The sequence below is a fragment of the Hyperoodon ampullatus genome (assembly GCF_949752795.1).
Source record: "Hyperoodon ampullatus genome assembly, chromosome: 7".
NCBI classification, from domain to species: domain Eukaryota; kingdom Metazoa; phylum Chordata; class Mammalia; order Artiodactyla; family Ziphiidae; genus Hyperoodon; species Hyperoodon ampullatus.
This window is the reverse complement of record NC_136920.1, coordinates 12,715,770-12,742,853: the sequence shown is the minus strand read 5'-3', so window position 1 is coordinate 12,742,853 and position 27,084 is coordinate 12,715,770. Positions and strand designations below refer to the sequence as shown.

Below are 27,084 nucleotides of genomic sequence, written 5' to 3'. Positions count from 1 at the left end.
CCCAGAGCCCCTCCACCAGAGCTGGACCGGTGGGGAATGGGGTTGGTTCTCCCTAGAAATGGGGCTGGATTCCTGGGACCCCTCCCTGGCCGAGCCCTCAGGATCCTTCCCTCACCCATGGCAGGGGGGCCAGGCCAGGCATTGTGCATAAAGTGGTGAGGGCACGATGGGGACCCAGGCCCTTGGCCCCCTGGGCCTCCCTTGGCCCCATTCAGGCCTTCAGCTGGTGCCACTGAGCCACAGGCTGCCGGGGACGGGCAATCATGTCCTTCCAGTGTTTCACCTCCCCGGGCCCACTCTTCCAGGACAGGTAGATCTGGGGAGAAAGGGAAGAGGACGGCATTAGTGGCATTCTCTGAGGCGTTGCCCCTGTGTCATTGTGGAAATGGAATGTCAATGGTGGTGACACTCCATTTCCACAATGGCCTGTGCTCATGGGGACCAAGGGGCTTCTGCCTGCAGTGACAACCTACCCCACAGAGGCCACCCTCTTTTCCTTGTGCTTCCCCTCGGGAGCCTGGGCATGCCTGGCCCTTCCGAATTAGACTCCCAGACTCTTTTGTGGTTTGGGATTGATGGGGATGGAGGCAGTTCTCTCCCACACCCTTCCCTCCCCCACCTGTTGGGCACGGCCTATCTCTCCTTACTGACAATCACTCCCACCTCCTGGGCGCTTACTACACACCAGACACTGAGCTAGGGACTTTATATACACAGATCATCAAATCCTTACCTGTAAGGCAGGTATGTTATTATCCCCATTTTACAGATGGAGAAACTAAGGTACAGAGAGTTAAGAGACTGACCCATAGTCACAGGATTTATGAGTGGTGCAGAGGGATTTAAATCTAGGTCTTTTGGGCTCTATACTATCGGCCCAAGCCTACCTCCCTCTGTGTTAGGGGCCTCACAGCCTTGGAGGGCTGTGTGCATGATCCCCGGGCTGACACCAGCCTTGTGACTGGCGATTAGCTAAGAGCACAGGGCTCTCTAAGCTACCCAGACCAAAGTGAGAACAAATCCACCTTCACCTTGGTTCAGCCAACAGAAGGTAGGACTGTTTCAAAGGGAGCTATAAGTGGTATCCAAAGAATACCCAACTCCAAAAGGCTAAGCTTCAGAAGAGCTTACAAGTAGGTATGGTTACTTGGCCTGAGCTCATCAAGGAAGGGCTCAGCAGGTCCTGCTAAGAACACATAGTCCCACTGGGGTGTAGGTGATGCTGTCCTGGGGACCTGTCCCACTTGTGACCACAGGTCGGCAAGTCATACTCCCTGGGCCTTGCTAGATGGCGGGCAGGGCTAGCTCTCCTCTTTGGGGCCAGCTGCTTCTCTTCCACCCCCAGTAGCTAGGTTCTCCATTCCTATCTGTCTGAGAGGTGTCTCCACCTCGGCCCCCTTCCCTGTGGGTGCCCAGGTCACCCCTTCCCATTTCCCTCATACAGGGCTGTGCCCTGAGTGATCCATGTTCTCCCTTCACTTGCTCCTGGCATCTACCCTTCCCCTCCGCCTGCCCTGATCACTGGCTTCCTGCACTGTTCCTGGTCAAACTTCCAAGCCTAAATGGACACACATGCCCTTACTAAGAACTTTTCAAAAACAACTTTCATTATAATAGTAGCTAACATATATGTTCCAAGTTCTGAGCTAAGCATCTCTCTCACCTGTGTTATTTAATCCTCCCAGCACACTGTGAGGTTAGGATTGTCTTACTCTCATTTCAAGAGGAGGAAATGAGGCTCATAAAGGTTATGACTGTTAAGAGGTGGAACTGGCACCTGGATCCAGGTAGTATGACTATCAAGCACATACTCTCAACACCAAGCCATAAACAAACACAGGAATAGACATTTCAAAGTAGAAAAGTGGATGCGTTTATGTCACAGAATCGTATCCTGCAAAAACTCAAGGCCAGGCATGGATTTGGGGTTAAAATAGGATGAGGAGAGGTTACTTTCTACAAGGAGAATGTCCATGTATCTCAGGCAATTCTTACGCCACCCTGTGAGGTGCTGTAGGGTTGGTATTAGTAGCTCCATTTATAAATGAGAATGCTGAAGCTCACAGAGGCAAGTGACTTGGTGACCTTGGGGAACCACGATGAGGTGGGAACCAAAGCCAGGTCTTTGGAGCCTGACTACAGCTCTCAATACTTGCCTCACGCAGCTCGCCCTCTACAGATGGGACGCTGGGTGACATTGCTCCGATGTCCTTACCCTGTCAGAGGGTCCTGTCCAGAAAACCCTCTTCTGGGGATCCAGGGCGCTTTTTCCTACCACTTCCTTCTTTCCCTGCTCTTCCAGTGGTCTGTCCTGAAGTGGTGGACCCACAGTAGGACACTTAGGGAGAATCTCGTCAAATCCTCTCATTTTGAGATGAAACGGAGGTCCTGACAGGGGAAGGGACTGACCCTCTCTCTCCTGCTGTCCAGCCCTGTGCTCACCCACTACCCCGGCTGCTTCTTTGGAGAACAGACCCTTGCTGGGTGGCCCCCTACCTTGCCAATGACGTCGTTGCGGCTGAGCTTGTCCTTGTCCATGACGGTGATGATGATGGTCGTCTCCCTCAGCTTCTCCGTAGGGATGTCGAAGGCAAAGGACTCGTTGAAGATGGGGTTCAGGTTCCTCTTCATTGTCACCGTCTTCTTCTTCTCCACCCGCTTGTCCTTGTACATTAGCCACACCTTCACATAAGGGTCTGGGGGACAGGTGGGGGAAGGGTCAGAGGAGCGGCGGGGGGAAGCTGGGGCAGGAGGGGTTGCGTGTTTTCCCCAGAGGGTGAGGAAAGCCCGAAGGAAGGAGGAGGGGGATGTGGGGGGTGAGCAGATGGAGGGGCCGCAAGGGGCCTTAGCCATCACCTAGTGCCCTTCCGTGAACACGAATGAGAAGACTGAGAGGCCAGGTCTCACCCGAGGTCACGGACGAGTAGTGTTGGTGCTGGGACTAGAACCCAGGTCTCCCCACCATCGTGCTCGTTTTCTTCCTGATTCTGGGAAGGACAGTATCCAAGGTGATGCTGACCCTGAGGGTGCTCCAGAGACAGCACCAGGGCTCTAGGGTAAAGGAGTTGGGACTGGAGGTGGGGCACGGGGGACAAGGGTGAGGGCCACAGCCAGGACCCTGACGTCCACATGCAGTGAGACTCCCGTGCACCAGGACCTCCCTGGCCCGTCTGCCCTCTGCTGCGAGAAGCGCCAGCACCTGACGTGCCCCCGATGTCCATGGCTTTGAGGTTCCGGGCTTTGATGATGTTCACGATGATGGAGTTGGCAGAAGGGTTGTAGCAGAGAGACAGGAGCAGCTCCCCTCGGCTCCCCTGGGAGGGACAAGTGGAGGGGTGAGGCTGGGCCACTCCTCTCAGCTCCCCTGGGAGGGAGAACAAGAGGGCTGTGGGGACAAGGGGAGCCCCCACCCACCCCAGGACCCCTCCACTTGGACCTGGGTGCTTACCCGCCCCCTCTGTCTGGCACGGATGCGCACCTGGTCTCCCCTCATCCGGCAGGTTTGGGCCCTGCTCCCCAGGTTCTTTATCACAGCCCAGCCTCCCCTGAGATTGCGGGGGGGAACTCTGCTCCGTCAGGCCCGCCCACCTGCCCGGCCCCACCCATAACCCTCCCAATTCCCTGAGCTTGTGAAGGGACTAGGACCGGGCCAGGATCTGCCAGCCTCCCAGCCAGGACCTGCAGGTGGGGCCTTACACTCCCATCGCTGCATGGCTTCAGATCCTTCCAGAAGGTCTGCATCTGGGTCAGGTCCACCTTGTTGAGGGGGATGGACACCTCCCCGATGGGGTCATTGCGGCTGAAGCGGTCGTAGTCCAGGACCTGGAGGTAGAGGACTCTCTGCACCACCTTCTCGTAGGGGAAACCTGGGAGACAGACAGCACAGGGGAAGAGCAGGACAGAGTGGCCACACGGGGCCGGGGCAGGGCAACGCGCCTGGGCAGCAAGGCCCCGGGAGGAAGGGGAGGGCTGGCCCTGTGTCTTCCTGCTGCCACCCAACCTGGGTGCAGCCGGCAACACCCACGTTCAGACCTTCCTGAAATGTTAGCAAGGACTGTCATGGTCTCATCTGTCTCCCTTGACAGTTCTGCGAGGTGGATGGTATCTTGTCCATTTTACGGATGAGGAGACTGAGGCTCCGATGGCTTAACTTACCTGCCCAAAGTCCCACAGCTAATAAAGAGCAGACTGGGACGATTCATTCACTGGTTCATCACGTGTCCGTCTCAGTGACTGGGCAGTGGCCCCCTTGCTCTCTGGGCAGCCCTGCCACTACCAATCATCCTGAGACAAGTCTGGGCAAGTGGCCCTGCCTGAGATGGCCACCGCTGGCAGAAAGCAAGCCCCAGGAGGACTCAGGGCAGAGGGAAATGGCAAAGGCGAAGAAAAAGCAGTAGACGCCTGTCCTAGGACTCCACGCTTCCCCTTCCTCCTCCTGCTGATGCATCAGCCAGTCCTTCCGTCCTTCCTCATCGACCGGCAGCTGTCCCTGTCTCCACTGCCGCCTCCCCATCCAAGCCGCCGGCACCTCTTGCCTAGAGAGTTGCAAGAGTTTCCAAGCACCCCTCCCCGCTTGTGTACTTTCTCCTACAGCCCTTTTTCAACACGGCAGCCAGAGTGATCTTTTAAAAATAGAAATCACATTATGATACTCTCCTGCCGAAAGCCTTTCAGTGGCTCCCAGTGCACTTAGAATAAAAGCCGTGCGCCTTGTCTTGGCTTCAAGTCCTTCCACAACTTGGCCCGCTGTCCTCTCCCTGCTCATCTTGTGACCGCTCTTCACTCAATGACTGAACTCCAGCCACCCTGGCTTTTCCTGCCCTGGCCCCACCATGCCCCGTCCTGGCCAATCCTCTTCCATCAGGTCTCAGCTTTCTTTCCTGACGTCCCAGATGGGGTCAGATCCCCTGTTTTATACACTAGCACTTTCCTTTCGCAGCACTTATCACAGGCTGTACTAGAGATTTATGTTTCCTTGAGTCTGACTCTCCCACTAGGCCAGAATTTCCAGGAAGGCATCTCTGTCCTCAACCACTGGATCCCAGCATCTAACACTGTTTCTGGCACATAGCAGGCACTCGATTAAATATTTGTTAAGTGAATCAATAATTGAACAAATGAATAAATGCCCATGAAAGGGCATGGAGTGTGCTGGGCTGGAGCAGGAGATGAGGCCAGAGCGGAGAGCCAGGGGAAGGAGCTTGGATGGGATGGTAAATACTAGGGAGCCGGGGAAGGTCTGAAGCTGGAGTCACGGCCTTGGGAGGCTTAGTCAGAGGAGGGGCTGGCCTGGGGGTGCAGTGGGTGCAGGCCAGCCTGGAGGCCTGAGGTGCTGAGATCCTGAACCAGGGTGTGAGCAGGAAGAAGAGAGGATACTTACTACCTTAGCTCAACTGGTGGAGAAGATGAAGGGAGAGGAAGGGTTCTGGAGGATTCTCGCACCTTTTGCAAAAGACGCTGGAAGCACAGTTACCTCTCACCAGAGCAGGTGCACTGGAAGAGGAAATCCTATGCTCCTTCAGCCCCCAGACCCTGAATTCCTTCAGGGCCTCTTCCTCATATTGAGGGGGGTTATGGGCCATGTCTTGCTCACCTCGGAGTACCCCAGGGACCTGTCCAGGTGACTTTTTTTTTTTTTTTTTGCCACGCTGTGTGGCTTGTGGGATCTTAGTTCCCTGACCAAGGATTGAACCCGGGTCCTTGGCAGTAAAAGCACGGAGTCGTAACCACTGGACTGCCAGGGAATTTCCCAGGTGACCTTTGGCATCCCTTCAGGTAAAATGCATGAGGACAAGTGTTCTGGAAAGGTTGAAGGCTCCAAGAGGTCCCTGTGCCTGAGTCAGCTCTTTCAACACCAGAGGAGGCAGTCTCTTATCTGGCAAACTCCTATTCATCCATCAGAACCCATCATGAATGGCCTCTCTTCTGGGAAATGTTTTTCAGTGCCACCAAGGGGAGTTTATATTGGGTTCTTGCAGCATCTGTCATGCAATGTATGGCTTAATTATCTACACATCTGTGTCCTCCAAGGAATGCCTTGAGGGTCACAATGGTGCCTCATTCTTTTCTGTACCCCAAGTACCCAGCCCATACTTGATGCTGGGTAAATGTCTGCAGAAGGGATCAGTGGATTGGGGCTCTGCCCATGAACTTCACCCCACCAGCTGGCTACATACACCTGCAGACAGACAGCCAAGCCTCTCACTGGTTGTGCCATCTCTAAACCTGTTCCCATGCAGAACTGAGGAGGGAGAAAACGAACAAGCACTCACTAGCTCACCCTCAATGATTTATTTAGTGGGTGAGCTGGCTGTCACTGTGCCAGCTGAAGGGGTGAGGTATCAAGTGGCTGGTACACCAGAGGGGAAGATTCCTGATTCCCTGGGGCACACACTGTAGGTTCTGAAGAGCCAGGGCACCAGGCATTTGGTGTTGTAGGGATTTATTCTCACTGGTTGAACACAGCTGTCAGGAAAGGGTAATGGTTTCTCTAAGTGGGGTCCAGGCACCCAAAGGGCCTGGGACAGAAATCACTCCCTGATCACACACCCAGTCTCCTGGTTACCTTGAATCCTCAGAGACAAGAGATAAAGATGGGACTGCAGGAGAGAGGAAGGATATTTGCCTCTAGGACCCTGGGGCATGGTTCAGAGCTCTTGTTCCTGTGCATCTGGAGGGGCCTGTCCCGAATAGGGGGAGGGGTCAGAGAAGGGGAGCCGATGGAGTGTTTAACAAACTGGTATAAAGTGTTTTCTGGGTGTTGTAAGTGCTTTTACAATTCACTGAGTTGTTTAACCCTCACTAGTATCTTTATTTTACAGATGGGGAAACCATGGCACAGAGAGGTTCAGGAACTTGCCCCTGGTCACACAGCTAGTAAGTGGCAGAGCTGAGATTCAAACTCAGGCAGCCGGGGCCATGGGAAGAGCCTGGGCTCTTACCCACTACGCTATGGTCGCTGCAGGTGCCCCACCTCTGGATCCTGTGGCTGCCTCCCTTCCTTCCTGCACGCCTGAGGATGGGTCTTGTGTCCGGGCCGTGGCCCAGCTTTCCTCCTCGGCCTCTGGCTGTGATGCTGGCTCCACTCAGCCCTGTCACCTCATCCCAGCTGGACACAGTACGCAGCAGGTTAACCGGGCCGAGTTGCTCACCCGTGTGTGTTGGGACGCGCGTGTGCGCGCGCCTGTACGTGTGCGTTTGTGCATGTGGCCACGTGGAGGGGGGAGGGTTGGGCGGGGGGGGGGGGTGGAGGAGGGGAAGAGGGGGACTCTGGGGGCAGGGGGAGCACAGCCTCACCTTCAAAGAGGAAGGTCTCGTTCCAGTGGGGGTTCAGGTTCTTCCGCTTCACCTTGGTCTCTAGCTTGTGCTTCTTGTCTGGCAGCAGGTAGATCTTGACGAAGGGGTCGCTGGTGCCGCTGAAGTCCTTGGCTGGCAGCTCCTGGGCCTTCATGATCTTCACGGTGAGCGTGGACTCCTGGAAGTTGTAGCCGACGCTGAACTGGATCCGGCCCAGGTTCTCTCGGCTGCAGCCCTCGTGGACCTCGTCCTCCTCAGAGCCTGGGGAGAGCTGGGGGCGGGGGGAGAGGCAGGCAGCGCTGGGGAGGATTCTGCTTCCCTGAAGCCCCCTCTGCAGCCCAGCAGGGTTGGGAGGCCCCGCTGTGCCCAGGGCCAGTCCAGCCGCCTCCTCCCCCTGGTCACCACGCGGGGCTGGTGGTGGCACATCCCACATTCAGATCTGGGTGAAGATGCTGAGGTGGAGGGCAGGTGCCTTGACCAGGGTCACACAGGGAGGGAGGGGCAGAGCCGGGACAGCCCCTGAACCCCAGAGCAGTGCGCACCCCGCTTCCCAGCCTCTCCTCGGAGCCCCGGGTCTGCTTCGCCTCCCCTGGTGCACGCTGGGACCCCCCCAGCCCCCTCCTCCATCTTTCCACTCTTCCAACAGCCCTGCGGGGTCCCCTGTGAAATACACCGACACAAAAACCTGGGCTACAAAACAGATGAGGGCGATTGTTCTCATCTCAAAAGAGTTTACCACGATATTTCTTTGGAAAGTGACTCTGGGGTTCTGAGGATGATGTGATTTACAAAATGAGAGAGGCGAGTTTTCAGAAGCAACGTCTGTTTGTGTAAGGCAGGGACACTAAGAGTACAGATTCCCAGGCCCCATCCCTGGGGAGCCTCATTTGATGGGGCTGGGGTGGCCCTGGGCGGCAGAATTGTGTAATAGGAGCCTCAGATGACAGTACTGCAAACCAAGGCTGAGGACCACTGGAAGGGAGGCTACACCTGCATTCAGTCCTCATCCCCCGGAGGTGGCACTTGAGGCGACCCAGCAACCGACAGACATGTGGGGGGTGGCATGGTGTCCCATTCCCAGGAGGATGTTGAAAAAATAGGAGGTAATTCTGGGGAGGGTCTCCCAGCCAAGTGTTTCCAGCTGTGTTTGCTCGTTGGGGACACCTGGTTAGGTTTTAGAGTCTTGCCCATCCCCCAGCCACCTAGTGGTTAATAGATAACTAATAAGGACCTACCGCATAGCACAGGGAACACTACTCAGTACTCTGTAACGACCTATATGGGAAAAGAAGCTAAAAAAGAGTGGAGATATGTATACATACAACTGATTCACTTTGCTGTACACCTGAAACTAACACAACACTGTAAATCAACTATACCCCAATTAAAAAAAAAAAAAAAAAAAAAAAGAAAAGCGCCTGGGCTTCCCTGGTGGCGCAGTGGTTGAAAATCTGCATACCAATGCAGGGGACATGGGTTCGAGTCCTGGTCTGGGAGGATCCCACATGCCGCGGAGCAACTAGGCCCGTGAGCCACAACTACTGAGCCTGCGCGTCTGGAGCCTGTGCTCCGCAACAAGAGAGGCCGCGATAGTGAGAGGCCCGCGCACCGCGATGAAGAGTGGCCCCCGCTTGCCACAACTAGAGAAAGCCCTCGCACAGAAACGAAGACCCAACACAGCCAAAAATAAATAAATAAATTAATTAATTAAAAAAAAAAAAGCTCCTGAGGTGATTGGGTAAGAGCCAGGGTAGGACTCAGGGTACCATATTTATGACAAAACCGCTGGTACCGGTTTGCTTTCCCTCCTTCCCCTGCAGGAGACTTCTCTGTGCCCTCCCCCTTCATCCTGGAGAGGTGACCCCAGGCTCTGAAATACTACCTAATACAGATGATAAGAATGTGTATAGTGTGCCCCAACCGCGGCGGAAGACTCTTATATCACCTCTTCTTACTGAATCCTGACAACAGCCGGGAGAGGCAGTTATCACCGCTCTCCAGCTGAGGAGACTGGCTCAGAGAGGTTAAGTCACATGTCCAAGATTACACAGCAGTATGGACTCTCTCTGACTTGAAAGCCCACCCTTTCCACCAAAACAGGCCCACATCCCAAGAAATTTTGAGACTTGCTCCTGCAAGCCAGTGAGGACTCAACTGCCCTAGACGAGGAGCACGCAAATCACACTAACGGTAGTAACTACCCTGCTCCTTGGACTGTGCGCTTTGCCCTCCTTTACTCCCTACAACATCCTGATGAGGCAGGCACTACCGTGCTCCAGCTTGGTTGGGGGCACAGAGAGATAACTGCCTCAAGTCGCCTGTGACTAAGAGATGAGCCCGGAGTTCGAACCCAAGTCAGCGCCCAGCCACCATGAGTGCCCTTCCAGCTGCCCTCACTCTCACACTCAGATCTGGGGCTTCACTAGCCACACCCCTGGTCCTGCCTGGAGGTGGAAGGGGGGCTGAGCTGCCTCCCTTGCTCTTCTCACAGTGGAAGTGGGTCCCTCAAGCCCTGCCCCTTGGCGGGATCCAGGCAGCCCTGCAAGCTCCACCCAGGCCCGCTGAGAATCTGGCTTCCCGACCCAGATCCAGTTTTCCCCCTGGCGCTCCTTCCTTCTCCTCCTACCAGCCCCACTCCCTTTTAACCTCAGTTTTTGCATCTGTAGAATGGGACCATGAGACAGACCTATGTTATGGGGTTCCAGGGAAGGTTAAGGGGGGGGTCTACATCACTTTCGTGGTCCTGCTCTGTGGCCTGGCGCCTGCCACTGCTGGCCATGGACTGAGAGCCTGGGCATGCAGTCCCTGCCACGACCACTTGCCCCTCCACATTCCTTCTAAAGTTGGGGTGGAGACCCTGGTGACTGGAGCCCAGGTGGCCCCAGCCTCACCTGAAGCTGGTCACTTGGATCTTGGTTCCCAAACAAGGTAGTCTTGGGTGAGAGGCCCAAGCTGGGCCAGTGGACTTCACCTCAGAAGTGGGCAGTGGCTCTGTGCCCACCCCCAGCCTTCCCAAACCACAGCCCTGAGCCTTAATTAACCAGCTGGGGCGAGGCCTGGATCTGTTTCCATGGCAACCAGGCTAGCCACCCCCACCAAGGGCTGGAGGAGGTGCTGCCTGAGCCCCAGCTCCAGCAGAAGTAAGCAGGGCAGGAGTAACTCAGATGGGGATGCGGCCCAGCCTCCTCTCTGACCCCTCTCTGTCTCCTCGGTCCCTTTGTCTGTAAGGCTGAGGGTGCCTGACTCCTGTTTCTCCACGCCTGGGGCAGGGAGATCAGCCGATGGTTTACTTCTGCCCTGTTCATCTTCATCATCACTATTAATGTCAGTGACCCAGCTTTGGCCTAGGGCTAGGCAATTAGACCCTGCCTGCCCACCTCTGAGCATCTGCTGAGCACGTGAGAGGGCGCTGGGGCCTGCATTTCCTCCTTCTGCCTGCGGCTCTTGGCTCCCCCACCCCGGGGGCAGCAAGGGGGAGGCAGGCTGGCTGGGAAAGGGCTGTCCCTTCTGGGAACCTGGCTACCAGGAAGCTGTAGCCAATTAAGAGGCTGCACAGAGAGGCAGGATGGACTGTGGCGATGGCCCGTCCAGAGGAGAGGATGGCCGGGCTGATCTACATGGATGGGGGAAGACAGAGAGAAGGTGGTGGAGGACCAGGCACTCAGGGCCCCGGGGGCAAGGAGAAGGGGAGAGGTGGGGAGGCCCAAGGGAGACCAGATCTGGAACATGGAAAATCTGATGCTCTAATATGCATCCGAGAGAAACGCAGATTTGGGGGCCCGTAGCAGGCTTGCTGACTGGGAATCTGCATTTTAACAAGATCCCCCAGTGATTCGTGTGTCTATCACAATTTGAGAGGCACTGGGCTAGAAAACAGGAGTGCGGATGGATGGTTAGAGCCAGCCGAGCCCTGAATGGCAGGAGGGTGGGGCCTGGGGGTTCCGGGGAGGCTGGGGGCTGCGGTGTCAGAGCAGTGGGCAAAGGGCCTCTGAACTGAATGTCAGGTCTGGCGAGGGCCTGAGAGCCCACCGAGCCCCCTTGCCTCTCTCTTTGGGAGGACGTGGGGAGACCGGGAGGAGGGAAGGGGGAAGAGGAAGGGGGGCCGTAGGGACCTAGCAGGCACCGGGTTCCCACCCTCACGTCCTCGCCCAGCCTTCCTGGAAACTCTGGGCTGCCAAGCCTGTGACTGACTCTCGCCTGAAATTTCCAGCTGCCAAATCACAGAGTGCTCGCTCGCCCTGGGGCCTTGGTCCCTCCAGGAGCTCTTTGGAAAGTACAGATGAGGCAAATGGCTGTGACTCACTGCTGCCACCAGGGGGCGCCATGTGAAGCCACAACCTCTCCCGTGGCGAAAACACCCCAGATCCATAAGACAGGGATCCCGGGAGGCTGGGGTGTGGACAGGAGAACCCCAGCACAGCTGTCCCCTCATAGGGACTAGGACCAGAGGAGTTCTCCTCTCCTGTTCTCTTTGGGCCTCAGCTGGCCCCCCAGCCATGAGGATTGGGGATGGTCCCTGGGATGGGGATATGAGACCCGCTCCACTGGGAGCGCCACCCGAGACCGCTACTCAGTGGGATGCCACTCCAAGAGAGGGGACACCTTCCGCCCCCAAGCCCTCGCTCCACTAGCCTTTCCTTCTAGGATCACATAGCAGGTTTCTTGGGCCCCTGCTCAATCCAGAGACTGGAGGAGGATGGGAATTCTTAGTCTCTCTTGACAGATGACCATGCTGGTTCCCCTGCACGACTCCCACGCTGTCACCCATCTCCACACCTGCCCCTCCCCCTGCCCCGGGCCTCCTGCCCTTCTCACCATGAGCATCTCACTGGTGAGGGAGTTGACGAGATCTGAGACGGAGGAGTGAGGCTCGGTCCGGCGGTCAGATTCATCGTGGGGCGTCTGGCCCGGCACTGGGGCTGTGTTCACTGCCTTCCCTCCCGTAGGCAACCTGGGGGCGGGAGGAATCCGAATGAGCATGGACCTAGAGGTGGGCTGGGCTGGACGCCACGGGTCTGGGTGGCAGCAGAACCTTCTGAGACCCAAGTAGCTGCCACCTCCTGCGGGCCAGCGGGAGCTACGCTTTTGTCCATGGGGAGCAGGGCCGTCCCCCTCGCCTCTGCCCCGGCGTGATCCGGCTTTGACTTCCCCTGGCAGGGGCTTTTTCGGCCAGTGTTCCCACTCCTCCTGTTCCCCAGAAAATCCCCCACCCTTCAGCCCCTGCTTGCATGGTGGTCTCTGAGCATCCTCCCTCCCCAGAGGCTCCATCCATCCCTGCTTGACCCAGCCTGGGAGGCCGGCGGGGAGGCTGCCAAGACGGCGTGTCCTCTCTCCGCATCATTACCCTAGGCAAACACGCCCAGAGCACCTGTCTCCTGGAGGCCCCACCTGTTTGTTCAGGCTCAGCGGGAACACGGGTGCCCTTTAGACACGAGACTGACCACGTGAGCTCAGGACCACTGTCCGCACAGCTCTGTCCAATAGAACTTTCTATGTCCACCCATGGTGATTGAGCATTTGAAATGTGGCCAGTATGACTGAGAACTGAATTTTCACGTTTGTTTGACTTAAACGAATTTAGATTTAAATAGCCACCTATTGGACAGGGCAAATCTACATTCCCTTGCCCAAACCCGACCCTTCTCCCACTCTGAGGACTACACATTTGATAAGGCTCTCGCCCAGGGTCAGAGAAAGACAGGGTCCCACTGAAAAACCCAAGATCTGACAGCTCCACTACAGGCGCTGTGTGCACCCCGGCTCCACGCTGTCCCCAGCAAGCTGGGCTCTCTGGCCCAGGGGCTGGGTGGTGAGCCCAGTCTCCGTCTAGCTGGGGTTCAGGAAGGGGGCATTAAAAGCCTGCCCAGGGACCAGGCTGGAACACCCCATGAGGAGGAGAGATGGGGGCAGGCAGCGAGGAAGACGGGCTGATGGAGAGCACAGGGCTCAGGATGGGCTACAATAGAACAGCTTCGAGAGTACCAGAGCCACAGACTCAGAGACACACACAGGCTGGACACAAGCCGTGGCCCTCGGAATGGACCAGCCGCCAGCACACGGTTGACTACGACAGGCAGACAGACATGCGCAGGATATGCCAGGCCCTGGAGGAGAGACATCAGGACCCAACAGCAGGGTGTATGCACGCGCGCGCGCACACACACACACACACACACACACACACACGAGTGCACACAAGCCTGACAGACACCCAGGGCAACAGGGAGAGAATGGCAGGGGCAACCAGGCAGGTCAACCAGAGCAGCAAGATGACAGACATAGAGCGATGTGCGCACTTAGATCCTGAGAGGACACACGTTCAGGGAGGCCCCAGCATGCCAAGGTGCGCGTGTGAATTGGGAAACGCTGAAACAAAAAAGCAGGGAGCGGTTTCAGGGACAGACACTCTGAGAATCAGAGGCACGGCGCACCTGCTGTGAGGGCCTGGCCTTGCCTGGACGACACGGAAACGCCCCACCCCACCCGGGAGGCGCGGGGCGCCCTCCCAGAGGTGCGGCCAGAGCAGAGCACGCGCACATATACACACATGGACATGTGCTCACACAGACGGGCACGGGGAGGAGGAGGAGACTGAAATAGCTGGAGAGGTAAAGTCAGGTTAAAAATAGAGTGGGAGAGGAGGAGAGAGCCGAGATTGACTGCTGAAGGTATGAGAAAGTCGGAGTTATTCTGGCCACACCACAGCGTCAGCACAGCTGCAAAGCAGCCTGGGAAGAGATGGTCAGCACCACTGAAGCTATCGGAGGTCACGGGACAGAAGGAGACAGAGAGACAGGAGCACAGAGGCAGAGGGAGAGGCGGAGGGCCCGTCACTGGCCCAGGGACATCCCTGTGAGGAGCAGATGGGAGGAAGGAGACGGGGAGGGAAGGAGAGAGAGAGAGGCCGAGAAAGGTTAGTCGGAGGCGAGTGAAGAGGCTGCGGGGTGGACGAGGGGACGAGGAGAGTAGAGGCAGAGAGGAGGCGGGGGACACACACTGGGACAGAAGAAACATGGTGGCTTCGGAGCGACGGCAGCGTGGGGGTGGCCAGGTCCCGCCTGGCCCCGCCCCCGACTCCAGTGGGGGTGGGGCCACGGGGGAAACCATTCGGATCCCAAGGAGCAAGGGTGAGAGGGTGGCTGAGAGCATGAGGTGCGCATGGGTGCAGGGCAGCATGGGCGAGGTGGAACGGGCACAGCAGGGCGTGGGAGCCAGGGCGGCCTTGGCCTCCTTCCCTCCCTCCTGGGCCCAGCAGCATTCTGAAGTTCTTGGGGCCCCGGCGCTGAGGCCCAGGGGCTTGGGGGATCCTGGATGCGGGGCTTCAGGTCCACCAAGGACCCTGGGAGTGGGGGGCAGCGACTTGCTAGATGCACCCCACTTTGCTTGGGACCTGGAGTGGCCACTCCTCCTCCCAGGGCCCTCCTGTCTCCCAGGAGCCTGCTGCTAATAGACCTCGGGGGCAGAACGTCCTCCCCAACAACAGCCAAGGGCCACCCACCCGTTACCCCGGTGACATCCGGCCAAGGGGTCAGCTGGGTGGAGAAGGGGGCACTGGGGCCGAAGGGCAGACCCTGGGTCTGGAGGCAGAAGCCGAGGAGCAAGGGACAGCTGGCCCAAGCCCACCATTCCAAGATTCATGCAGCCAGGAACCCAGAGGGGTGGAGCCTTAAAGCGCCTTGTGGGTGGTGCTAATGCCAAGCTTGGGGACGGGGAGAGCGCTGAGCAGGAAGCACCCTTGCAGTGGCCGATCACCTGGGAAACCCCCCAAGAGCCACGAGAAATGAGCTTCCAGGATGGGGTGGGCGTGACCGGGTGGGAATGGCCTGTGTCCACTGGGAAAGTCGGGCTGGGCTGGGGCGTGGGCCCAGGGCCTCCAGCTCCACACTCACCCTTCCCAGGAAGGCAGGGGACAACTGATGTAATGATCAGAAGGGGTGAGTGTGTTAAAATATGGAGTGAGACCTGAGTGGCAAGGAGGTAAAAATAGGCTGTGGGCGAAAATGGAGCCACAGCTAGTTAACACACGGGTGACATGAAATCTCGTTTCCAGCCTGCATCTGCTCCCTCACGCTTCACACCTTTCTCGACAAGGGGGTCCTTAGCAGGTTTTCAGAGGGCTCCAGCCCTGCTCCTGCAGCCTCTGGCCCATGGTCCCTGGCCCTCTCCCCATGGCCCTCTGGCCCGCCTGCAGCCCAGCTCTGAGCCCCGAGCTCAGAAAGCCAGGACCCCGGTGGCTCCAGTGGGCTGGAGGTGGCAGACTCCGTTCCTCCCGCACCCCAGGACGCGGGCTCGGGGTGTGACACCATCTGTACCACTGAGTGAAAGAGCTGGTTCCACTCTCCCCTCCCACTCTCTGGGGACTTCTGGCTTTGTCCACCATAGACATGCAACTGTGAACTCGGGATGGGAAGGAAATAAGAGAGTTGGTTTCCAGAAGCCACCAGAGGGACAGGCAGGTCAGCTAACTCGGTCTAACACACAGGCCCCTGGCAGCAGCCCGGGACAGTCCCTTCCTGCACCTTCAGGCCTCTTAATAAGCAAGTGTCAGGGTCTCCGCCTGGCTGACAGGCTCTGACAAGTGCCCCAGTCCGAGGGTCTGCTCCCTCATTAGAGGCTTAGCATGTCCGAGCTCGAAGGGGTCACCCTGTCCAATCCTTCATGTGACAGGTGAGGAAGCAGAGGCCCAGAGAAGGGCTGTGACTTGCCCAAGGTTGCAGAACGAGGCTCTGGTAGCAGAGCTACAAGGAGGCAGCCTGGCTGCCAGCCCACACTCTCCTGTAGGCCTTTTCTGATGAAAAGTACACCTGACCAAGGTGATGAGCCCTCCTCCCACGATCACAGGTGTGTGGCTGGCCCAGCCCAAGGCCAGGTGGGAAAAAGCGGCCAGACCAGGTGCAGGATCATCCCACCTTAGTGATGCTGCCTGAACCCTGGGACCTCTGATCTTTCCCCGTCCCCTTCCCCGTGAGAGCGCTTCTAACAGGAGCATCAGAAGATGCCTCCCTGCATTCCTGGTGGCCAGGGCCATGGATGGTTGAATGCCCAGGCCTCGGCTCAGCCTGTGCTGTGGCCACACAGGCTACTCCTGAGGGCCAGCAGCAGGGCTCCCGGTGACAGAGGGCCTGACCAGCCCCTGCCGGCTGCTCTCACCCCCACCCCCCACCCCCTATCCCATTTCCTCCTCCTGGTACCTCGGGCTCAGGGGCTGCCTTTCTGGTCACCAGGCCTCTCCCAGGCCCCAGACCCTCCCCACCAGGGGCTCCCCTTCCATCAGCCGAGAGCAGCCGTATCACATCTCTGCGGGGTGTGTGTGTGTGTGACCATCACCCCAGCGGGACCTCCAGGCAAGAGGGAGGTTGAGGTGGCGGGGATGAGGGAGAACAGGCTGGCGCCCCTTCCCTAACATCCCCGCCGCCCACCAACCACCGGAGAAACTGGGATTTCTGGGTCGGGGTGGGGCAGAGATGAAAGATGAGGGTGCAGCAGAGGGGAGCCAAGCGGGAAGATGGGGCAGAAAGGCTGGCTTGCTCCGGGCGAGGGCAGGCATGCCCGGGGAGCAGGCTTGATCCAGAATGGTCCCAGGACAGCCACACGGGCCTCAGACCTGAGGGACACCAGCAGGGTGGCAGGTGTGAGGGCACCGGCTGGGGAGGGGGCTGTCCTCCCGCTCCAGCATCCGCTGAAGGCGCCGCCGCCTCGTCCAGCGACCGGCGGTCGAGGCTGGTGGCCTCTCCACGCCTCCTTCTCTGCCGCCGCCGCCGCAGGCCCTCGCCTGTGCTCGTACCTCTTGTCCCCCTGAGCGTTCTGGTTCTGCTGGGTTCCTGGGTTTTGCAGGTCAGGGATATTGGCAAAGTCATCCTGTTCCGAAAGCCCTAAGACCAAGGATAGCACCACCATCCGGCCTTCCCTGCCAGGGGTGGGCAGCCCACCAGCCAGGGTGAAAGGAGGCGGCCCCAGGGGCGGAGGCGGGGAGGGGAAGGAGAGAGAGACAGAGACAGAGACAGAGACAAAGAGAGAGAAGAAACAAGCGTAAGAAACTGGCCCTGCAGAAGAGAAACCAAACTTCAGCACTGTCAACAGTTGTAGAATAGAGCAGGAGGCGGCAGGGGACAGAGGGGAGGTGTCCACGGCCTGAGACCCAGCTAGCCATGGGGAAGGGGCTGGGCAGAGGCCTGCGAGGTGGCGTGCGACCGGGACGTCCCCAGGAAACACGCGGGGAAGGCTGCGGAGAGTGGAGCCCAGGCCCTGGGACATGGTCCCTTTCCAAGGTTGGTTCACCTCCGGCTGAACACAGGCCAGAGGCTACTGGCTCAGACCATCTGGGCCCCTGGGAGGAGAGGGAGGGCTGTGCTGCCATCTTGCTTGGGGACCGCGCGGGTGGGCTCCCAGGCGGGAGGTTCTCAGAAGGCTTGGAAATCCAATGGGCACTGCACCCAGTTAAGCCCCTCATAAAGACATCTCTGGGTCCTTTGGTCAGCCAGGTGTGCTTGATGCCAGGACGGGGGTCTCAGGAGCTCCCTCCCCCAGGTCCCTGGACACACGGCCCATTGGAGGAGAATGCGAGCCTCTTCTGGCGTAGGGCGTGCTGGCCGTCGCGGGCCTCCTCCTGCGTCCACCTTCCTGGAGATCCGGGGAGTAACCACAGAGGTTTTGGGGGCCAGTTCAGGGGCCTCTCCTTAGAGGAGCAGTCCAGAAGTCATCAAAAGGCAAAGGCGGAGAGAGAGAAAGTGCAGGAAGCTGGCAAAGTCTGGAGACGTCCCGGCAGGACTCGAGGTAGCCTGTGTCTGTGGTGAGGACAGTCTGGAGGAGGCTGGAGGGGTCCTGCTCTGAGGGAGGCTCAGTCCAGGTGGACATGGAGTCGCCATGCGGGCAGCAGTGTGTGGCCAGAGGTCAAGATGAGACATCTTTAGTGTGAGGCTCTCTCAGGGAACCGCTGGGCAACTGCAGGGCTGCCTGCACTTTCCGGGGGTGAAGAGTGACCCTCTGCCTCTCAAAACCATCTGAGTTCGTGGGTGTCTTCTGGGTGCTTTGCTGGGCTCCTCCAGTGTTGAGCTCTCATCTGAACAAGGGGAGAGGGATGCTTAGATGGGGCAGACATGAAAGCATGTCTCAGGAAGGGCCAAGGGAAAGATGGTAAACCTGATGGAAGGTTCTGGAGGGTGGGAGATCCTGGGTTAGGAAGTCTGCGACTTCAACCACCATCCAAGAGGGCGAGGTTCAGAGAGGAACCGCTAGCTATGGCTGTTTTCCAGAGAAGTTGTCAAAAAGGGAACTCTACCAGTGAGAAATGATAACCGAGGGGAGGGGCGGGGGTCCGGGGGTCTTGGAAAATGGGAGATGGCCGTGGGGTCCGAAGCTAGGTGGACGCTGCCTTCTTTGTCTTTGCATCTTTGTCCCGGGCACGGTTGCTCCAGGCTGACACTTGCAGCGGCATCTAACTTTTGGGAAACAACTCCCCCCTTCCCTCAGGACGAATCCTCATTTTCTTTGTTCCCTGCCCACCGGTACTGTTTCAGAGTTGGTAAAATTCCATTTGGCTCCTAGGGAGCTGGCTGTGCTGGGGGAAGGCAAACCCGACGAAAACAACCTGTTTTTCCCTGGTTAATGCATTTTTTGGATACTCCTTTTGCTCTGCTTAAAAACAAAACGGCTCCTCTGCATGAGTTGCCGATTTGTCGTTCTCCGTGGCATCACGGGGCGCAGGGGCGAGAATGAAGGGCACGAGGTGGAGATTTGGGGGAGAAGCTAGTGGTGTTGAGAGGAGTCACACCCACGAAGCAGGAGGAATGCCTTCTCCCTGCAAGGGGTGGGGGTGGGATCTCGGGGGGCCCTGGCTAGCCTTCTCACCCTGACTCTCTACCTGGGCCACCAGCATTTGGGGCAAGAGGAGGACGTCAGAAGCATGCCAGCTAAACTGTAAGGCGGGGGTCAGGGGCCGGCAAACTACAGCTGGTGGCCTGATTTTGTACAGCCCACAAGCTAAGAATGGTTTGTACCTTTTTAAAGGATTGTTTAAAAAAAAATGTGATTGAGACCACGTGTGTCCCTCAGAGCCTAAATTGTTTAGAATCTGGTCCTTTACAGAAAAAGTTTGCTGACCCCTGCTGTGAGGGACTACAGGTGGAAGAGGTAGGGGCATGAGGAGAGCTCTGGAGGTGGCCAGCAGGTGAGGGGCACGAAAGCTGCGGTGGGCAGAAGAAGCGCAGACAAAGATGCTGGCACGTGAGTGATGCTATCAAATCTTCGCCAGCTAGAGAGGCGGGGAAGAGTGGGTACCCTGGGGCTTTCCTGCCCCTGGTTCTTTTCTTCCCAGAGCCCAGGCATAGCCCTTGCCCCCATGTGATGGCTGCTAGAATGCAAGGCAGGAGGATGGCTGTGCAGAGAGCAGCCTGCAGTCAGGAGGAGCAGAGGGTTGCAGGCTTCTGGCTGGTTCTCAGCTCTGTTCAAGGCACAGCAGAACCAATGTCCACCACTCTCCTAATCCACGCTGGTGCCACGGCATCCGTCCCAGGACAAACCGCCACCTGGAGGCCAGGAGGCTCTGCTGGGCATCTTGTCTCATGCAGGCATCCAGCTGGATTCCCAAGGGTCCTTGGCTGGGGGAAAGCCCCAACAGACGCGCTGCCCGGTTTTGCCAAGTAGAGTCACAGGCAGCATGTCCTGCCTGGCCAGGGCCACAGGCCACTTGCACGGGTATGGGAAGCTGGCGTGGTGGGGTGTCTTCCATTGGGGTGCTCCTTCCAGGGGCAGCACTCCTGACCACCCTTTCGGGCTGGGGTCTCAGCCAGAGAGGCAGGATGCTCTGAGGACTTGTTTGCCTTCAGAATCCCCACATCTTGCCAATGAGCTGGGCCTTGACCTTGGCCTTCCCCTTCCTCCTCCCTTTCTCCTCTCCCAGGCTTAGTGTGCTGGTCTCCTGCTCCGTGAAAAGTGCTCCCAGGAAAGACCTGGGTGATCAGAATAATCCCCAGAGCCTGGAAGGAAGGTCACGTTAGGCCAGAGGAAGGAGGTGATGTCAGGGACTGAAGCCCAGACCTGTCCTGGGCTCTGAGAGTGAGTGTAGATGCCCAGAGGGACACTAGGGAGAGGGCACCCTGGGCAGGGCTCTACCAGTGAGGGCGGGGCACGTGGGGCACACGGTGGGGGGCTGGGGTAACGCACACAGCAGAGGGGAATGGCTAAGGCCAGACACCGATGGTGTCTTGTTACTTCTCTGACCTGTACACGCGAAAGAGGGCTCTGATTCAGAAACGTTTTCTAAAGCTTCGGGGGAACATCCGAGGTTTGTCCTCAGGGAATGGGTCATGGCGGGAGCCAGGGAGGGAGCTGGAGGGCAGGTGGCTACAGAAGGTCAGAGAGGCAGAGGACAGGGCCCACAGCAGGGACAGGGGAAGTGGGAGGGAGGAAGTGGCGGCAGGAAGATGAGCAGAGTTGGGTTACAGGGAAGACGGAAACTGGAGGGGAGGAGGCGAGGCCTGACGGATGGAGTGAAGGCGGCCAGGTTTGGGAGGAGAGGAGGAGAGAGGTCACAGGAGAGCAGGGAGGGGAGGGAGGCCAGGCGAGCCTGGGACTGGCCGGGAAGGGGAGAGACAGACGCGGGGACCTCAGCAACATCTCCTAGTGTCTCCACTGACTTCAGGGAGGAACTTCTCCAAGCCCTGGGGGCACTGAGCGGGGCTGGAGTCCTCAGAGGGGTGGCTCAGATACAAGTCCTTCCACGGGGGGGCTTTAGGCACGAGCCGCAAGCCACAGGAGGCTGGGGAGGGGGCAGCGGAGTCTGCTGGGCACCCTGCCTCGGAGATGGAGGGCTAAGATCGTTCTGGGCCAGCCACTCCCAAGGAGGCAGGGAGGAAAGAGGCTGGGTCGGGGAGCGGGGGGTGGGGGGCCGGGCCACTCATGGGGGGGACTTACAGGAAGGATTTCATGTCCAAGCCTCGGTTTCGAATCTGCCCCACCACGTGGTCCCAGCTGCCTGGGTTGGAGCGGCTGCGGCCGCCGGCCGGCCGGTACTTGGAGCCGGCCGAGGAGCCCTGCCGAGCCTGGCCCCGGCCGTAGGCCCGAGAGTTGGGGCCCGGCACGGAGGCCGCGTGGGCCTGCAGCTGGCCCAGGCTCTGGCTGGTGGTGGGCTGGCTGGTCTGCCGGCCCCGCTGGTGCTGGCTCAGCGGCTGCTGCAGGCTCTGCTGCCGCATCAGAGTGCAGGGTCGCTGGCATTTCGGCTCTCCCGTGGAGCTGGGGATAGACTCAAGGGTAGTGGTCGTGGACAGGGTGGAGTCCTCGAAACTTGGGGCGGGTGGAGGAGAGGAGAGAAAGGAGAAGCAGGTGAAGGGATCACAGTGGAGGAGAAAGAAGCCTAGAGCCAGGACGAGGAGGCCCCAGTATGGGGCGCGCTCTGCCGGCCCCGGCCCTTGCCGGGCCTCCATCGGAGTTGTCGCCACTGCCGTCGCCGCTGCCACCCCCTCAGCCAGGCAGCTGCGGAGCCCCGAGCCCACCCTGAGGCCCCCAGGCCGGCCCCGCCCAGCAGACCCGCCCCCCACCCCCCCGCGCCCGCCCTGGCCCTGGCCCTGGCTCAGCTAGTGCCCGATACCTCCTGTCTGATGGTCTGGGTGGGGCCGCGGGAGCTGCGGAGGCTGCGTGGTGAAGGTAGGTCCCAGGGCCCTGCGGCTGCCTGTCATGTTGGCCTGGGAGGGGGTGGAGGGAGCTGGGCCACCCCCTCCCGCTGTCTCACTGGGGGACCCCGGGAAAGTCTGCCTCTGCGTTCTAAGTACTACTGGCGTCTGGGGACGCGAGGAAATCCAGGCCAGCCCAGAGCTGGCCTAGTAATGCATGGTGAGTCAGCGGAAGCCAACGATTCTCATGCTTGGTCCTCAGACGCTGGGGCGCGTCCTCGGGCTCCCGGACCTCTGCCCTGTGGCTGGCGCTGACTTAGGGTTCAGGCTCTGGCGCAGATCTTTGCCCTCCTTCTGGGGTTCCTTGTTTCTGAGGCTTAGTGTCAATTCCCGGGATCTTGGGAATGACTCCCAGTCAGAGGAGGGGACGCAGGGAAACCACCTGGCTGGCCACTTTACCATGGTTCTGACAAAGAACAGGGTAATTATCATGTCCTCTGTGCACCTGCCTCATGGGCCACCAGGATCTCTAAAACACGCTGGGAACAGGGCAAGGACAGACAGGAGACAGGACACAGCTCATCAGAGGTGGTCTGGGGTCAGAGAGACCCAGGGTTCAAAGCCCATCTCTGCCGCTTCTTAACTGTGGGACTTTGGAAAAGGGAGTTCACCTCTCAGTCTCCCCTTCTGTAAAACGGGGTAAAGATTCCTGAGTTGCCTCCATCACACAGTTGCCACGGGGACCAATGAGGTCAGGCCCAGGGAAGCATGCTCCCTTGCCAGTGGAAGCTGCAAATGTCTCAGGAGGTGGAGATAGAAGGAGTCAGAGACCCCTGGCCTCCCCAGGCAACCTGTCTGCTTTGTCTCCTGGCCAGAGATTTCAGCGCATGCAGGGCCACAGCCTCAGAGGGCCCAACCTCCACTTCTTCTGTTCCTTCCCTCCATCTTCCATTCCAGTTGTCTAGGGCAGGGGTTGGCAAGCTATAGCCTGTGGGCCAAATCTGGCCCGCCACTTGTTTTTGTAAATAAAGTTTTACTGGAATACAGCCACTGTCATTAATTTACATCCTGTCTGTGGCTGTTTTGGGGCTACAAGGCTGGGGTTGAGTAGTCATAAGAGAGACTATGTGACTTGCAAAGCCTCTTCCCTATCAGGCCTTTTATAGAGATGGCTTGCCACCTCCTGGTCTAGAGCCACAGGGTAGCCGTCATACCCCCGAGCTGCCTGAGGGAGGCCCCAGGGCCCTTGGAGCCACTTTCACCACTGCAACCAGACCTCAGCCTGGCTCACCCCCTGAGCCTATCCTGGGAATCAAAAGGACAACAGTTAGGCTGCCCCTGTGTGCTGAGAGAGAGAAAGAGAGAAGAAGAGTGAGAGCAAAAGAGGGAGAGAAAGTCAGAGAATAGTAAAGAGAAAAAGAAAGAAAGAAAGAAAAGAAAAGAAAAGAAAAGAAAAGAAGGAAGGAAGAAAGAGAGAACAGCAAAACAGGGCTTTAGCTGGGGTCTTGGAAGGAGCAGCAGCCTTGCCTGGCTCAGGCCTGGAATCAGGGCGACCACCAGAGGCAGGCGCAGGCCTGGCTGGCCAAGGAGGCCCACAGCTCCCGGGGGTCAGGCCGAGGAAGCGGGTGGATGGCACTTGGGTGGCCGCCTCCTCCTCCGTGCTTGACCTCATTTTGGTTTTCTGTCACATCCCAAATTAGTCCAACTTACAACCTCTCAGTCACAGGAAAGTAAAATTGGTTCCTCCAGGCCTGGAGCCAGTGGATGGCGGGGAGGCCTCAGCCAGCCTGGAGTCTGTGGCCAAAGCCACCTGGCGTGGGTGGGGCACCGGGCCTGGCTCTCTGAGGGGGTGTGGGGCTTCCCTCTGGGGTTCTCCGGAGGCTCAGTGTCAGGGAGAAATCCGCTCGTGCTCCCTCAGGCCAACAAGCAAATGAGGTCTCAGCATGGTGGCCCTCGGTGGTCCCAATGGCGGGGAACACAGGCTTCCTAAAGAGAACCAGCCCAGCCGCTAAGAAGGGGTCAGGGCTGTTGGCCTTCTAAGTGAGAGGCTGCTCCATTAGCTGGGAATGAGGCAGTTCTAAAAGCTGAAAATGGAACCTATATCCCAATGGGTGAGAACGGCCATAGTTCAAAGGATTTAGAGCACGGAAGGCTCAGCTATGGGGAAATGGAAGGTTCTAAGAGCCAAGATGAGAATAAGGCTGCCCCATGGTGGGAGGGGAGAACATATTGTCTGCTGAGAACAGGAGCCAACCCTATGTCTGCTGCTCCCAGGGAGGGACTGACTGTTTGGCCAGCTCAGACAGTTATTAAAAAGGAAACAGCTCTTCTGTCTGATGTCCAGACCACCTTTGTCAGAAAAGAGAAGTTAGCTAGGGCTCAACAACCCAACCTCCAAGAACACACGATCCCAACAGCTGAGAGAGGGACCGCTCACTGACCAAGACTGGGACAGCCAATGGGGATGGCCGAGATGAGGATGAGCCAATGGGGACATCCCGGCTGCTCAGGGTTGCCCTGTGGAACAGATGGTGTCACGGTGCAAGCAAGACTGGGACAAGCCAATGGAGTCGCCTGATAGTCAAAATGAAATGGCTTAACCCCTGGGTCTAGAGCCATCTGCTGGCTGCAAGAGGGAAAGCCCGGTGGCAGATGAGTGGCAGAAAACAGGCTGAGAGCGGGCCAGCTCCCCAGGGATGGATGGTCCAATGGCTAACAACAGCAGCCTGATGCCCATGGAGGCTGAGATGGAGAGGCCAATCAAAGAGGATGGGATGACCCAAGGACTGAAATGAAGCTGCCCTGGGGGCAGAAAATGGAATGACCTGGTCACTGGCAAAGAAAGAAACTGATGGGGCAGCAGCCGGAGGCTGAGATGCACAGTGCATGGCTGAGTTAGTCGTGCCCGATGGCAAGGATGATGGGAGTCTCGTGAAGGGATGAGATGAGCCAGGGGCCGAGGACGGCACCTCTGGGGGCAGCAGCGGGCATGCCAGGGGTCCTGCTGTCCACACTGGCGGGGGCAGGCCTGAGCTCACGGCTCTGCCGGCCGTGGGGCCATCACTCACTTGGACAAGTTGAGCTTCCCGGCGGCCAGGTGGCTCTGCACCATCCGCCAGCGGCCTCTCCCCGCCTTGCCACCGCTGCCCGGCTCGCTGGGGGCAGCGCTGCCGCTTCTCAAGGCGTCCTCTCCGGGTGGCGGCACCGGCGCCAGCTTCTCCCCCAGCCGGCCTTCCCGCTCCACTGCCAGCCCCGCAGCGGCGGCCACTTTGGCGCCAGCCAGGAGGGTGCCACTGGAGGCACCACGAGGCAGCCGGTCCAGAGGGGCACCGGGGGTGGCGGTAGGGGGACAGAGGGCAGGCCACACGTGGGGGTGGGGATGGGGTGGTAAGAGGGGGAAAAACAACGACAGATAAAAGGAAGAAAGAGACAGTGAGAGAGGAGGAGGAGAGAGACAGACGGACAAGAGACGACAGAGAGAGAGAGAGAGAGAGAGAGAGAGAGAGACATCAGCACTGCAGATGGGTCACCAGCGGAGCCTGCAGAGAGGAGAGAGGGGACCGGGCGGGCTGGGGTCGGAGAACAACGCACCACGACAGTGGAGGGGGGCCCCTCCCCACCGCCTGGGGCTGGGGCGGCAGGGGTGGGGGGAGGACAGCCACCTCCAAGTCTATCCCACAGGACAACGAAGGGTTAACGACGGAGGAAGAGCGGGCTGTCCAGGCCAGGAGGCCCCAAGGCAGGGAGAGAGAGAAAGCTGTGTTAGTCAGAGTCCATCAGCACCACCACCATCACCGCCACCACCGCCACGACCACCACCGACCACCGCCAGAGCAGCCAGGGCAGCAGCACACAGCAGGGAGGAGGAAGCGAGCCACACCGAGAGGGAGGGACCAAAAACGGGCAACCCCATCCTGACTGCACAGAGGGGGCCGGGGGGGCCACGGGGACCAGCTGGGGGGCCGGGTGTGGCCGCGGAAGGGGTGCTCCTGGTGGCTAGCCCTGGGGGAGGGGACAGGGGAGGGGCAGGCAGGCGAGGGGGGTCAGGAGGGGTTGCTCGTCTCCATGGTCAGCCTGCCCATGGGGTGCGCGGGTGGGGAGGGGGGCAGGAGCAGGAGAAGTGAGGGGCCGGGTGGGATGGGGGGAAGGAGGGCGTGCGCGGATACTCGGATACTCGGTACATATGATCAAACCAGGTAAAGTCACTCACTTGAGGGACAGTCGTGGGTCGCCATAAGGGGCGTAGGGTGAAATGTTTAGAATAAACTCCTTGGGAGGGTAGGAGCTCCATTTCTGCTGCACTGTGCTCTCATTGTTATTCCAAAAGTCTCTGTCTAGATCACTGGAGGGGCAGAGAGAGAGGGGAGAAAACAGGGAGATACAAGAAGAAACAAGAACTGCAAGTCCTGTGCGGCGGGCAGAGGGGCCGGGCCCGGGGCACGGAGGGTGGGGCGGGCCGGGGTCGGCTCCTGTGAGGGGAAGAGAGGCGGGTGGCACACGCACGGGCGCACGCGCACACACACACGCGCACACGCTCCAGGGCGGGAGAAGCCGCGTGCAAGGAGGCGAGCTGCAGGCGGGCAGACTGGAGCCTCGCACCGGGAAGCTGGTGGGAGAGAGAAAGATGGTGAGAGAGGAGGGGAAGGGGGGGCCGGGGACACGGCCTGGGCTGGGATGGCGATGGCGTGGGGAGTGGGCGGAGGACAGGGTGCTGGCTTCTGGCTGGAGATTGCTGAAAGGTAGATCAGACCCTGCTGCCCACGTGCTGGGCCTCAGTCTCCCTGCCTGTCGAACCCGAAGGCTGGCTGTAACCGCTGAGCCATCCGCTCTCCCATGCCGGGGTTGAGGCCCCAGTTTTGGAAGACCTGAAGTTCTGCCCCCTTCCAGCTACCTAACGGAGCCACTCTTGGGACAGGCCCAGCTCCCTGCCAGGCTCTCCTCCTCCCACTGGCCTGAGGTCCCCCTGGCCTCCTCTGTTCTCTCCCGGCCTCGGGAAAGCCTGGGATGCAGCCTTCACAGAAGATTGGCCAGATCTCAGCTGAACGGAAGGCATTCTCTGCTCATTGCAAAAGTGGTGGCTGGGTCACCCCAGCAAAGGGAAGCGCCTCCAGGCCTCTGACCTGGTGGTTGTCTGCAGGTCACGGGGGGGCCCTTCACGTGGAGGCCTGGGCCTGTGCAGAGG

The 27,084-nt window shown here is 58.9% G+C and overlaps 1 protein-coding gene across 1 annotated transcript in view; it reads right to left on the bottom strand.

Moving 5' to 3' along the window:
• Positions 1-211: 211 nt before the first annotated feature.
• The window catches only part of SYT7 (synaptotagmin 7), a gene marked incomplete at both ends in the record, with an annotated part of 61,577 nt that continues 34,704 nt past the window's right edge, over positions 212-27,084 (bottom strand). Inside the window, 10 exons of the mRNA XM_079707737.1 lie at positions 212-316; positions 2,497-2,696; positions 3,200-3,314; positions 3,697-3,866; positions 7,297-7,567; positions 12,112-12,247; positions 17,081-17,203; positions 21,208-21,576; positions 24,971-25,195; positions 26,113-26,244. Coding sequence (XP_079563863.1) covers positions 212-316; positions 2,497-2,696; positions 3,200-3,314; positions 3,697-3,866; positions 7,297-7,567; positions 12,112-12,247; positions 17,081-17,203; positions 21,208-21,576; positions 24,971-25,195; positions 26,113-26,244 — 1,846 coding nt within the window. The remainder of the gene's footprint in view (positions 317-2,496; positions 2,697-3,199; positions 3,315-3,696; positions 3,867-7,296; positions 7,568-12,111; positions 12,248-17,080; positions 17,204-21,207; positions 21,577-24,970; positions 25,196-26,112; positions 26,245-27,084) is intronic.